This window comes from Lissotriton vulgaris, chromosome 3_1 (genome assembly GCF_964263255.1).
Source record: "Lissotriton vulgaris chromosome 3_1, aLisVul1.2, whole genome shotgun sequence".
NCBI classification, from domain to species: Eukaryota; Metazoa; Chordata; class Amphibia; order Caudata; family Salamandridae; genus Lissotriton; species Lissotriton vulgaris.
This window is the reverse complement of record NC_141689.1, coordinates 1,244,043,164-1,244,057,282: the sequence shown is the minus strand read 5'-3', so window position 1 is coordinate 1,244,057,282 and position 14,119 is coordinate 1,244,043,164. Positions and strand designations below refer to the sequence as shown.

Here is a 14,119-nt window from a genome sequence, read left to right as displayed (position 1 = left end):
TTCATTGAAATTTGACTTAAAAGTATAGTATTTATCAGATGATATCCTTATAGTCAAGTAAGTGTCTGTCCTTTCTACTTTGTTCCCACTGACAATCTAAAAATGAATCGACGTTGGACACAGGTTAGGTGTTTTGGCAGTTCATGATATAACTTTAATTGGTTTATCAATGGCCGAAAACTGTCATGTACTATATGATGGCAAATGTGTGTAGGAAGATGAAAGAAGAGCCAAGGCGAAGGCTTATTTATTAGTGTGCAGTGCTTTATTACATTTCCCTGGTGGTACAGATGTCAACTCAAGTTCCAATTCTAGTCTGTCACGATCAAACTTTCTAAATTCCAGGGATTATTTGCAAAAATTCATGAACAAAGCTGTAGGGATGACATTGAATATGACGTTTTTTGGATATCGTGGATGGACACTGACAGCATTCTGATGCATTATCTTAAAGCTAAATGAATGATTGCCTCAGCAGAGTATTTACACATTTCAGAATATTATTTCCTGAGTTTGAAAACCTCATGTACATAGTATTTCATTGCATGGTACAATCCAAAATATTATATTAATTTGATTGAAGACCCTGACGGGAGATCAGTTATCACCTGGTATAGATCTGGACAGGTTACACACTTGGTCTAATGCACTAGACATAATGGGCACCTTAATGAAACTTTGATTACATTTTTAAATGTATTTCAATGTTAATGTAATAATGTGTTTATTATTGTGTTCTAACGATTCAAGAAGGCTTGTGAAAACTATAAAAATATCCTTTTATAAGTGCTAAGTAGGGACATGAAGTAATTAAGCTGACCAGTAAACATAACTTGCAAATAAAGTTATCAGTGGTGGATGATTATATGATCAAACACTTGTCACATTATTGAAGTGCTCATGGCTAGCAGCTCTGTCCCATGCTTTAGGCTTTGCAGTAGACATTGTATGGCATCTTTTCTCCTAGTTTTGTTCCTGCTAGACATTCTTCAAACTTTGCATCCATTTCTTGGCTTTGCGCATCAGAGAAATGGTTCCTCCAGTCCCCAATATCTCCTTTAAAGACAAAGAACATAGACATTTATATGCAGTTGGCAATGACATGAGCTCAGGTTTACATAGTAACGAAACACTGCCTTATGGCAACTTCATGGCTCATATCAAGGAACAATATTTTAAAGGTAGGGTTTTTGGCAGATCAGCAGCGATATTTGCCTTTGGCGTTGCAAACAAGTAGGTACATTCATTCACACTCTGGGATTGCACAGTAATGGAGAACATCTGAATACAAGTCATGGGAAAATTGAAAACATATTGGGAATGTCACTCTGACCTAATGCACCCACCATACTGCTGTGAAGAAGGAGTGGTCCCCAGATCTAAAAACGTGTTTATCCATCTATTCCTCCCAGTGGCCAAAAGGGACGTAGATCACAAATTGTAAAGTCCAACATTTCCAATGTTTGAGGACAGGTGCGATAGCATGGATTGATACATGGCTGCAGGACAAGTAGTTTATGCTAGCAGTGGGAGTCCCAAGGCATTTAGTTAAATCTGGGGGTCCCAGATAACACACCACGGGTATATCTAAAATAACTGGACTCAAAGAGATGTCAAATAGTTTATTTTATCATTTATACTGCTCCCGAATGCACACTTCCAAGTTGATCTGTTGCCCTCTCTTTCTTACATATCATTTCTAACTAAATATGGCTATTGTGAATGTCCAACACTGTCGCACAATGAAGAGCAGTCTATGTTAAATGTATTCAAATTGAAAATAAATCAAATATGGCTCAAAAACAGTTTACATGTAGAGAGCAGCAAAAGTTATTTTAGATAATGATACAAGCTGGAGTAAATATGATTATAGTTTCTGAACAAGGGAAGAAACCGTTAGGATATCTGAGTAGCTGAAACACGTGTGAAACACCATTACTCGTTCTCTTTCTTTTGCCAGCGACACTTCTTAATCCAAAATATATTTGTTCACCCTGGAATTCCCGGATATTTGTGGAAGCGACACAGTGTTCTCCATTTAAAACCAATACTTTTTGTTTCTATTCTGATAATGAGGGTGCAGAAATCTTGGCAGAAGTGACTGGGAATAAGCAGATGGCGCCACAAGTCATCGCTAAATGCAGATCATGCACACTGAGGCAACAAAAGTTTGAGAACTGATTGTGGAAAGTCGAAAGGTGTGGTGTTCCTGTAATTGAAAGGGACACATAGTCTTAACACAGGATTCTAATAAAAAACTGAGGGGCATATTACCAAGGGCCATTATCGCCGCATTAGCTGGACTTTTTCCTGCTAAAGCCGTGTTAATTTTATCGCCCTATTACCAATCTGTCGCTAACACCAGTTAGCGACAGCTTGTAGGCGATAGCGGGCATTTTGGCGCTGCTTTGCATGTCAGCTATAATTATCGCTAATGACATGCAAAGTGGGCGTGCCAAAATGTCAGCGACTGAAAACAGTCGTTGCAATCGCTATCACCTATGATCAACACAGGCGTAGTTTTGGAAATATTTGCGCTAAGCGCAAATATCTCCAAAAGCTAACACCTGCCCTGACCAGTTCTTAGCCATGTTATCCAATGAGAGGTGGATAACATGGCTAAGCGCATTGTCACGGTAATGCCTGAATATCGCTGTATTGACAGCGATATTCACGGATTTCGCCTGTTTTTTATCGCTTCTGAGATAAACCTTTATAATAGCAAGGTATCTCAACGATAAAAACAGGTGAAGGGCGGCGATAGGAATATTCCCGCTAAGCCAACATAGCGACCATTATCGCTAGTTGTTGGTAATATGCCCCTGAATTTGTCTCCACTGACCAACCAATAATGAATGTAATTTTGTATCTGTTTCTGAAGCTTTTTTAGGTTTGATACTATCTCACTTTAAAGCACTTATTCCTGGCTTGCACCACTGCCATTCTGGGATGCTCACGGATGGACTCTTGCTGCAGGGTTTTTGTAGGATCATGTCTCAAAAAATGGTGTGGGCATTCTTGCTAACAACCAGACTATAGACTTGTTTTTTTACTTGCAAGGGTACTTGCTTTATAAACATGAAAACGTTATATTGACCTTTGATTGTCCCATATATTATTGTCATATTTAATGATGGTCATGTTAATCTGTTCTCAGTCCACCATAATCTATCATTACCCCTTTGTGTTTACTTCTCACATTCTAGAATTGACCCTTCAAGTCTTCTTGTATTTGCCTTTTGACTGCTCCTCTTAATATGTCTGATGCGCATTCTCCAAGTACAGTTGAGGCAGATCTCCAGTCACTGTCTGCTTTACCAGAGTTAATCTAAATAGTATACTTGGGTAGCAGACACTTTTACACTTGAAGACATCTATTAGTTCTGCACAGCCATTCCTCTTACAAGACCTCTAACAAGACTGCTTCTACTCCTATCCTTAAAGATCCCACTACTATAAAACTAATCTGACCTATCGGATGCATTACTATTTTGTTTGACCTAAGGCAAATTGTGTATGCATTGTGCGGGAGGTGATTACAGACTCATCCAGGCAGGGCAATCTCATTGTCAGATTCAGGGGAAGGGCAGAGGCACCACTCGGAAGGATAACTGCCACATCATTGAGATATCTATCTATCTATCTATCTATCTATCTATCTATCTATCTATCTATCTATCTATCTATCTATCTATCTATCTATCTATCGAACAAGTTACTTACCTTCGGTAACAATATATCTGTAAGAAACAGTAGTTAGTATTAGATTCCTTACCTTAGAATATCCCCAGGCGTCAGACTGGATCCGGAAATTTTTGCGTAGCAGTACCCTTGCGCGTCGGTAGGCGTCGTCTGCGGCTCCGTGTCCGTCGTCGGCGCCGTGATGACGTCGTCAGAGTACTAAAACACCGCCTCCGCGTGCTGACGTCAGTTCTTAGACACAGCTTTTCCGCGCCAAAAACGCAGAGCTGTGTCAAAAAACAACACTGGTGCCATTGAAACTAGGGCCCTGATAGGGGATGACCTTAACCCTAGATATATGTTCGCAGAACGGGGAGGATGGGTGGAGCGGTAAGCGATCTAATACTAACTATTGTTTCTTACAGATATATCGTTACCGAAGGTAAGTAACTTGTTCATCTGAAATAAACAGGTTAGTATTAGATTCCTTACCTTAGAATAGATACCCCAGCAATACCAACCCCGGTGGTGGGTCTGCGAACCAATAATCACACCAGAAAGTCCTGGAGGACGGAACGGCCAAAGAAGCAATCCCTACGGACTTGACTGTCCAAGCAGTAGTGTCTTGCGAACGTGTGCAGCGAGGCCCGCGTAGCTGCCTGACAAATGTCCTGCAAGGGGACTCCCCGACCCAGGGCAGTGGTAGCCGCCGTGGCCCGAGTGGAATGGGCCCTCAGCCCAACAGGAGGCTCCTTCCTTGCCAAGGAGTAACAAGCCTTAATACACAAGACAACTCACCGAGAGATGGTCCGCTTGTGTACCGCCCGTCCCGTCCTAGCGCCCACGTAACCAACAAAGAGTTGGTCATCCACCCGGAACTGGCGTGTGAGATCCAAATAGAATGAGAGCGCACGTTTTGGGTCCAGACGGTGGAGCCGCTATTCCTCCTTTGAGGGATGCGGAGGCGGAAAGAAGGTGGGCAAGGTGATAGACTGCCCGATGTGGAAGGCCGTGACAACCTTGGGCAGGAAAGAGGGCCTAGTCCGCAACACAACCTTGTCCGGATGGACAGAAAGGAAAGGAGGTTTAGAGGAAAGAGCCTGGAGCTCACTCACTCTCCTGGCAGAGGTGATGGCAACCAGGAAAGCAGTCTTCAAAGTAAGAAGGCGGATAGGACAGTTGTGAAGTGGATCAAAGGGAGCGCACATCAGATAAGTAAGAAGCAGGTTCAAGTCCCACTGAGGCATCACAAATGGAACAGGTGGAAACGTGTGCGTGATGCCTTTCAGAAAACGAGTTACAATAGGGGACTTAAACAAAGATGGTTGATCAGGCAGCCTCAGAAAGGCGGAAAGGGCAGAAAGGTAGCCCTTGATAGTGCCCAGAGCAGAGCCCTGCTGGGCAAGAGAAAGAAGGAAGAGAAGAACCTCAGAAAGAGGGGCAGAGAGAGGATTCACAGCCTTTGCTGTGCACCATGCCACAAATCTGTTCCACCTGCAGGCGTATACCGACTTAGTGGAGGGACGCCTGGCTGCCAGAATGATATTACAAACTTCAGGAGGCAAGTCAAATGGCCTCAACTGTCGCCGCTCAATCTCCAAGCATGGAGGTGGAGACTGGACAGGTTCGGGTGGAGGACCGTCCCCTGTTGCTGCGACAGAAGGTCCTCCTGAAGAGGCAGACGTACCGGGGGATCGACTGCCATACTGAGTAGCTCGGGATACCAGTACCTTCGTGCCCAGTCCGGAGCCATAAGGATGACTTGGGCCCGGTCGCGTTTGATCTTCTTCAGCACTCTGGGCAGTAGTGGTATAGGCGGAAAGGCGTACAACAGACCGCAACTCCACTCGCGACGAAAAGCGTCTCCGAGCGAGTGCCGCCTTGGAAATTCCAACGCGCAGAACTGATGACATTGCGTGTTCTCTTCGGTGGCGAATAGATCTAACCAAGGCTCTCCCCACTGCTGAAAAAGGCCTTGCGCCACGTCCGAGTTCAGACGCTATTCGTGATCCATCATGCACCGGCGGCTGAGTTTGTCCGCCTTGGCGTTCAGAGAACCTTCCAGGTGTTGAACCACCAGGGTCACACCCTGATGTTCCAGCCACTGCCAGAGGTGCAGAGCCTCCTGGCAGAGGGTCCACGACCCCACCCCGCCCTGTTTGTTGCAGTACCACATGGCGGTGGTGTTGTCTGTGAACACTTGCACTACACTCCCCCGGACAGAGGGGAGGAATGCCTGCAGTGCTAGACGAATCGCCGGCAGCTCCAAAAGGTCGATATGGAGACGGGACTCCGCCGGAGACCAGAGGCCTCTGATCTCCGCCTCTCCCATGTGGCCTCCCCAGCCCTGGAGGGACACGTCCGTCACAAATACGTGCTCCGGTCCCACTGCGGAGCCCGGATCCACAAACGGGTGTGATGCACCAGAAGGATGCAGGAAGCCATCAGCCCCAGAAGCCGCAGCGTCAACCTGACCGAAAATCGGGATAAAGGCTGAAAGATCGGAATCAGAGCCTGTATATCCCGAACCCGCTGTTCGGGGGGGTAAACCCGAAACTGCGCCAAGTCGAGAACCGCTCCGATGAAGAGGAGCTTCTGAGAGGGACACAGGTGTCACTTTGGCACATTGATGGAGAACCCCAGCTGGTGCACGAGGTATGCCGTCGTCTGGAGGTGGCTGACGACTGTCTAGGGCGAGCCCGCCTTCAACAACCGGTCATCGAGGTAGGGGAAGACTGAAACCCCTAACCTGCGCAGATGAGCTGCGACCACCGCCATCACTTTCGTGAACACCTGTGGGGCGCTGGTAAGGATGAAGGGGAGCACGGTAAACTGAAAGTGCTCGTGGCCTACCATGAACCGCAGGTAGCGCCGGTGGGCCGGCAGGACGGGGATGTGGAAATAAGCGTCCGGCAAGTCCAACGCTACCATCCAGTCTCCTGGGTCCAGGGCAGTTAAGACCTGAGCCAGTGTCAGCATTTTGAACTTCTCCTTCCGGAGGAAGCCGTTGACGTTCCGCAGATCCAAGATAGGGCATAGGCCCCCTTTGCCCTTCTTGGGTACCAGAATGTAGTGGGAGTAGCAACCACACCCTACTTCTGGCCCAGGAACGCGCTCGATGGCCCCCTTGGCCAAGAGGGACGTAACTTCCTCCTGCAGAAGCCGCATATGATCCCCGATACGCGATGGTACTGCGGTGGCATGGCTTGAGGGGTCGTCTCGAAGGGGAGGGAGTAGCCCCTTCGGACGATTTGCAGCACCCACCTGTCTGATGTGACAGTCCGCCAGTGGAAGTGGTGATGGCGAACCCTGCCCCCCACTGGCATCACATGGGCCTGAAAGCACGGACTAGGAGGGTTTTGAGGCGGATGCGGCGGGGGAAGGTGTGGACTGGCCTCGCCTTGTCCCCGACCGCCTCCATGGCGATTTCCACAGCCGCCACCGCGTTGGATGTTATTCTGCTGTGCGTGGCTGGCAGCACGTGTGGGGGCGCCCCCTCCTTGGCCACGAAAGGAGCAAAAGGCACCGGTTTGCTGGCGCGGGGCCTAGAGGCCCAAGGACTTGGCCGTAGCCCTGGAGTCCTTAAAGTGCTCAAGCGCATGGTCTGCCTTGTCGTCAAAGAGACGGCGGCCATCAAACGGCATGTCCATGAGAGTATTCTGGACATCTGTTGAAAAGTTGGCGGACCTCAACCAGGCGTGGCGACGAATCGCCACCGTCGTTGCAATCGCTCTGCCCAGTGAGTCGGTGGTATCCAGCCCACACCGGATGGAGAAACGTGCCACATCTCGACCCTCCGCAAGGGCTTGGGCGAGTTTAGCCTTGACCTCCGCCGAGCATTGTGGCAGCACGTCCGCGACCGTTTCCCACAGGGAGTGGGTGTAATGGCCCAAGAGGCATGCGGTGTTGGAAGACCGAAGTCCCAAACTAAGGGAGGAGAATATTTTCTTTCCATTATTCTCATACCTCTTGGATTCCTGATCAGGCGAAGCCGACGGGAATGCGGTCTGGGAATTAGAGGCCTGGATGACCAGGCTCTCGGGGGTGGGGTGGGTGGACAGGAAACAAGGGTCGTCCGGGGCCAGGCGGTGGCGTCTGGCCACGTTCCTATCTACAGGCTGGCCTGTAGCGGGCCTGGACCAAGTGCCCAAAAGAACGTCAGTCAAGGCCTCATTAAACGGCAGCAGAGGCTCAGTTGAGCTTGACTGCGGTTTAAGGACCTCAGTGAGGAGGTTAGTCCTCACGGCCGCGACGGGGAGCTCAAGGCCCAAGGCCTTGGCTGCCCGCGTCAACACCACACTGAAGGTTGCCCCCTCCTCCGAAGCCACGGTAGGAGGTGAGACAAAACCAGTGTCTGGCAAAGTGTCCAGACCACTGGCATCCCCAAGTCCACCTGTCCAGTCCTCCTGGGACTGACACTCACGTGTCAGAGGGTCCTCAGGCCCCTCCCAATACTCCTCATCACCCATCTCCTGATAATCAGGGTTGTCAAAGGACGGGCCGGTTCATTGAAGTAGAACTCCCCAAGCGGCGTCGAGAGTGGCGCCCAGTGGCGCCGCTCCAACGCTGGAACCGGGTCGAGGGAGGTATTGGGGACGGCACGAGAGGTGACACCTGTGGAACCGGCGCCGGTGAGGTCGTCAGGTTGATCGGCGATCCGGATCCAGAAGCGGATCCAGTGGGGCCCTGCGGCGCCGGGCCCGAAGGCGCCGGCGGCGTCGGGGCTGAAGCACCCGCCAGCATCGGGGCCAAAGCACCCGACCCGCTAGGGCCCCCAGACGAGTCCGCTGGGCCCGAAGGCGCCGCGGAACCCGCTGGAGGAGTGAGGGACCTCATGGCCATGAGGAAGCACCCGATCTCCTCCAGCGTCACTTGCTGCCCAGGGACCGGAGGGTATGGGGAAGGTCGCGAAGCCCCGACTCCGACGGAGCCGCGTGGACGGTGTCACCCGAACCCCCCACCGCATCGCGCGAGCGTCGGGGGGAGTCGGAAGAGTGATGACATCTCTTCGACTTCTTGTGCTTACCTGACGACGACTTCGACACCGAGGAGTGATGTCGACTCCCGGAGCTATGATGGCTCCGCCCCCGCGACCGGTCCCTCGACCTCCGTCCCAACCGGGACCTCTCACGGCTCGGGCCAACTGCAGGAGCTCGAGCCGCTTGCGGGACCGCTCCGGCCTAGCCTTCGAGGTTAAGGCCCGACAGTCGGAACAGGTCTTGTCGTCATGATCGACGCTGAGACAGTGGAGGCACTGACGGTGAGGGTCAGTGACCGACATCAGTCGGTCGCAGTCCCCACTAGGCTTTAAACCTGGCATCCCTATTGGCACCGATCGGAGTCGAAGACTCGAAGAAATGATCAAAAAGATCTCAAAAAAGTTAGTCAAAAAGTGACTAAGGTACCACTTTTTCCGGATCTGCGCTGCTGGCGCGGAAAAAAGAAGAACTGACGTCAGCACGCGGAGGCGGCGTCTAAGTACTCCGACGACGTCATCATGGCACCCACGACCCCTACGACGGACGCGGAGCCGCAGACGACGCCTACCGACGCGCAAGGGTACTGCTACGCAAAAATTTCCGGATCCAGTCTGACGCCTGGGGATATTCTAAGGTAAGGAATCTAACACTAACCTGTTTCTTTCAGATTATCTATCTATCTGTCTGTCTGTCTGTCTGCTGTCTATCTGTCTGTCTGTCTATCTATCTATCTATCTATCTATTTATCTATCTATCTATCTATCTTGAATGTAAAAAAACAAAGATTATTTGTAAGTTATAGTTGGGAAAACTTCCTTAATTTTGTGTACACAAAACCATCTTAAACTACACAAACCTCAGAAATTCTAAAGTTATAGTTGTAACTAAGTTATATATAACTCAGCACCTCCATACACAGTGTTGTCAACTCTCTAGCCACACTACGTAGAAAGGAGTGGAGTGGCGTGTCGTATGGTGTCAAGTAGTGTAGGAGAATGGCATAGAGTGGAGGGGCATAGAGTGTAGTAGAGTGTCATAAAGTGTAGCGGAATTGAGTGGAGTAGATTACAGTGGCTTAGACTGGGGTGAGGTATTATACAGTGGAGTAGAGTGAAGTGGCATAGTGTAGAGTGGAGTAAAGCATCATGGAGTGTAGTGAAGTGTCATACAGTGGAATGGTGTGTCATAGAGAGAAGTGGTGTAACGTGTCATAGCATCTCATACAGTGTAGTAGGTGGTGTAGAGTGGAGGGGCACAGTGTGGAATAGCATGCCATAGAATGCTTCAAAGTTCTTTAGAGTGGAGTGGCATTGACAGGAGTACTGTGTTGTAGGGTGGAGTGGCATAGAGTAGAGTGTTGTAAAGTGTGGCAGAGCAAAATGGCATAGTGTTGTAAAATCTATTGCCGTAGAGTGGATTAGTGGAGTAGAGTTGAGTAGTGTGTCATAGAGTAGAGTGGACTAAAGTGAAGTGGAGTGGTATGGAGAGAGTTATGTTGAGTGTCGTAGAGTGGAGTGGCATGCAGTGGAGTATCATAGAGTGGAGTGTCATTCAGTGAAGTGTCATCGATTGGTGTGTGGTAGAGTGGAGTGTCATCAAGTAGTGTGTTGTAGAGTGGCGAAGAGTGTTGTAGAGTGAAGTGGTATAGAGTGGAGTAGGGTAGAGTAGAGTGTCGTAGAGTGGATGTGAATGCTGTTGAGTGGAGTACTGTGTCATAGATTGGAGTGGCGTGTTGTAGAGAGGAGTGAAGTGGCATGTGGTAGTTATACTGTGTAGTAGAGTGGCAAAGTGGAGGGGCATAGAGTGGAGCAGAATGTCATAGAGTGGCATAGAGTGTTGTAGAGTCAATTGGCAAAGAGAGGATTAGTCGAGTAGAGTTGAGTAGTGTGTTATAGAGTAGAGTGGGGAAAAGTGTGGTGGAGGGGCATGGAGAGAGTTGTGTTGAGTGTTGCAGAGTGGAGTGGCATACAATGGAGTATCATAGAGCGGGGTGTCCTAGAGTGGAGTGTCCTTCAGTGAAGTGCCACCGAGGGGCGTGTCGTAGAGTGGAGTGTCATCGAGTAGAGTGCTGTATAGTGACATAGAGAGGAGTACAGTGTTGTAGAGAGAAGTGGTATAGAGTGGAGTAGGGTGGAGGAGAGTGTCGGAGAGTGGAGATGAATGTTGTAGAGTGGAGTACCATGTCATACAGTGAAGTGGCATTCCATAGAGTGAAGTGGCATGTCGTAGAGTGTTCTACAGTGTAGTAGAGTGGCATAAAGTGGAGGGGCATACAGTGGAACAGAGGGTCATGGAGTGGCATAGAGTGTAGTAGGGTGTTGTAAAGTGGAGGTGCATAGAGTGTAGTAGAGTTTAGAGGTGTAGAGAGAAGTGTGGTACTGTGGCATAGAGAGGGATAAAGTGCAATACAGTAGAGTAGCATAGAGTGGAGTAAAGTGTCATAAAGTGGAGTAGTATGTCATACAGTGGAGTGGTGTCGAATGACATAGCATAGAGTTGAGTAAAGTGTCATAAATTGAAGTGGCGTATGGAGTGGGAAATTGGAGTGGCATGTGGAGTGGAATGGGGTGGCGTAGAGGATTAGAATGTGTTGCAGAGTGGAGCAGAGGTGAGTGGCATAGAATGGAGTAGAATGTTTTAGAGTGGATTGGTGTAGTGTAGAGTGGAGTCGAGTGGCGTAAAGCAGAGTAGTGTGTTATGGAGTATAGTGGAGTAAAGTGGGATAGAGTGGCATCGAGGGAGTTACTTAGATTAAAGTGGCATAGAGTGGAGTAGAATGTCATGCAGTGGCACAGAGTGGAGTAGAGTGTTGTAGAGTGGGGTGTAGGGTATAGAGTGAAGTAGAGTTTTGTAGAGTGGCATAGAGTTTAGTAGAGTGGAGATGCATAGAGTGAAGGAGAGTGTCGTAGAGTGGAGTGCCATGTCATACAGGGTAGTGATGTGTCAAAGAGAAGAGTGTTGTAGATGGGCGTAGAGTGGAGGGGCACAGAGAGGTAAAGCGTGTCATAGAGTGTTTGAAGGTGTTGTAGAGTGGAGTACATAGACTGAAGTACAGTGTTGTGGACATAGAGTGAAATGTCATAGACTATTGTAGAGTCAAGTGGTGTAGAGGGGAGTTAATTAGTGGAGTAGTGTATCACAGATTAGAGAGGAGCAAAGTGTAGTGAAGTGGCATAGAGAGAGTTGGGTAGAGTGTCATGTAGTGAACTAGAGTGTCATACAGAGGCATGTAGTGGAGTAGAGTATTGTAGAGTGGAGTGTAGAGGCACAGAGTGGAATAGAGTTGCATAGAGTGTAGCAGAGTGTTGTAGAGTAGAGTGGCATGCAGTGGAGTAAAGTAGAGTGAAGTAAAGTATCAAAGAGTGAATTGTCCTAGAGTGGAGTGAGTGATGTAATATGTGACATCATCAGCAGTGCATTGCGGGAGCGCATGTTATAGTTAGCTCAACTAACTATAACAGGCGAATATCTCTGGTTTTACATGAGTCAAATGTCCAACTAACTTTAACATGCCAGAAACCTATGTTTTTTTTGTGAAATTCAAAGGTTTTTTAAATGCTAATTCTTTACTATAACGTCTGTAAAACCTATGTTTTTTTCAGTGAATTTTGAAGGTTTTTTAAATGTTGATTTCATATTTTATTATTTATAAAACCTATATTTTTTCGAAATTTTTGTAATACTATTTTGGAACTCTATTATCCTTTTTTTAACTTTAAAAATTATGTAATGTTTTATATCTTTAAAAAAAAAGACGTATATATATATATATATATATATATATTTTTTTTTTTTGGGGGGAGAAAACTAGAATCTTGTAGCGGTAGTCTACCAAGCTCCATCAGCACCGAAATCCTATCCGCCATATTGATAAACTCGTAAATGATGCGCATTTCGTATCCGACGGGTTTGTGACACCGCGTCCTGCTTAACAACATATACGTATGAGGTTGCGCCAGCTGCTACTTTGGTATGCGATGGGTACGCAGTACCAAGCCGCGCGTTATATCATGTACGTATGGGGTCGTGCCCGCTGTGAGTTGCGTATGCGACGAGTGCATGCTGCCAGGTCCTCTGTTACGTGACGTCATAGACATATGGTATCGCGCCAGGTACGCCATTCCCTCATTTTCTTTTTATGTCTCAAAACTATATCTAAATAACTTTAAAGTGTATATGAGAGCAAGCGATAATCTAAAATATTTTAAACATTTATATATTTCTAACTGTAATACACTTATATTATAGTAAATATATTTTCTCAGAATCACTTTGGGGGCAGTCCCCTTGCGCGCTGGGTGCACGATTGCCATGTGACCTTAAAAAACAATCATTTGATTAGTTTATAACATTTTCCATGGCAGCAGTTGGAAAACGCCACCCATGTCAGTCATTCTCTCTACAGCATTTGATGAGACACACCTCTTCTGCTTAGAGACCTTTTTTGAAAACTTTTTTGCTTTGTACACACATCTTACACTGCACACAACATGCAACCATCATCTTCATCAATATTAATGGTCTGTAAAGTAGCCTTCCACCTGTGATAGCCATGCACCTAAAAGTTACATATCCGAAGTTTTCCCACTGACAGAGGTAACATAGTTGCATACGCTGTCCACAGGACAATGTAATGTGGCATGGCCCAGGGGCAGTATCATGCATAAATAATGAACACACGGACACAGATAGATAGTGGAAGTGGGTACGGGCACGTGCGCTTGACACCTTTTTATTACTAGGGTCACATATCCAGTGACGTCTGTGCTGGATGCGTGTGGGGTGAGTGTAAACCAGCCCTCAGGGAATGGTTGCTGCTAGCATCAACTACAACAGTAATCATTGAATCACAGACAGAGATTCAATAATAAGAGAGTCAATAGTTTGTGCTACAGTAAGGTATGGACAGTAGATGTGAAATAATACAGAAAAAATTCTGTCGTAAAAGAACCACAACTTGTGGTATTCTGAGACACAGGCAATAGATCTGAAATAATACACAAAAAGATTGTATCACAAAGGGCCCATCAGTTCTAGTGCACTCAGATAGCCACATCAAAAGCATTCAGCATGTGCACAGCCAGCAATGATGAGTGCTGTGGGCAGGCCGTACTAGGAGCAATGTCTGTTGCCATCAACACTGCATCATCTGAAATAGCGACTCGATCTTAATTGTGAGCACTGCTGTCTGCAGTGTAGGCCAGAGAGAGCGGTCAGCAAGGGCCCACAGCCATGTAACGTGGACTTGAGCTGCCCAGTTTATCATACAAGAAGCAACAAAAAGCTTGTGTGGAGCCTGCAATGATGCATATGCGTGGTGCGGACAGCGCGCACTGGAGCAATGTCTTTTGCCTACAGGACTGCGTCATCTACAATAGCGACTCAATCTGAATTGTAAACACTGCTGTCTGTAGTGGCAATTAAAGGCAGTAGTCACACAGACATCCATGAATACTTTT

At 47.6% G+C, this 14,119-nt stretch overlaps 1 protein-coding gene across 1 annotated transcript in view; it reads right to left on the bottom strand.

The window, feature by feature from the left end:
- Positions 1 to 243: 243 nt before the first annotated feature.
- Positions 244 to 14,119, bottom strand: part of LOC147727731 (sulfotransferase 6B1-like) — a 319,304-nt gene continuing 305,428 nt past the window's right edge. The window contains exon 7 of the mRNA XM_086961729.1: positions 244 to 1,056. Coding sequence (XP_086817855.1) covers positions 926 to 1,056 — 131 coding nt within the window. The 3' untranslated portion in view covers positions 244 to 925. The remainder of the gene's footprint in view (positions 1,057 to 14,119) is intronic.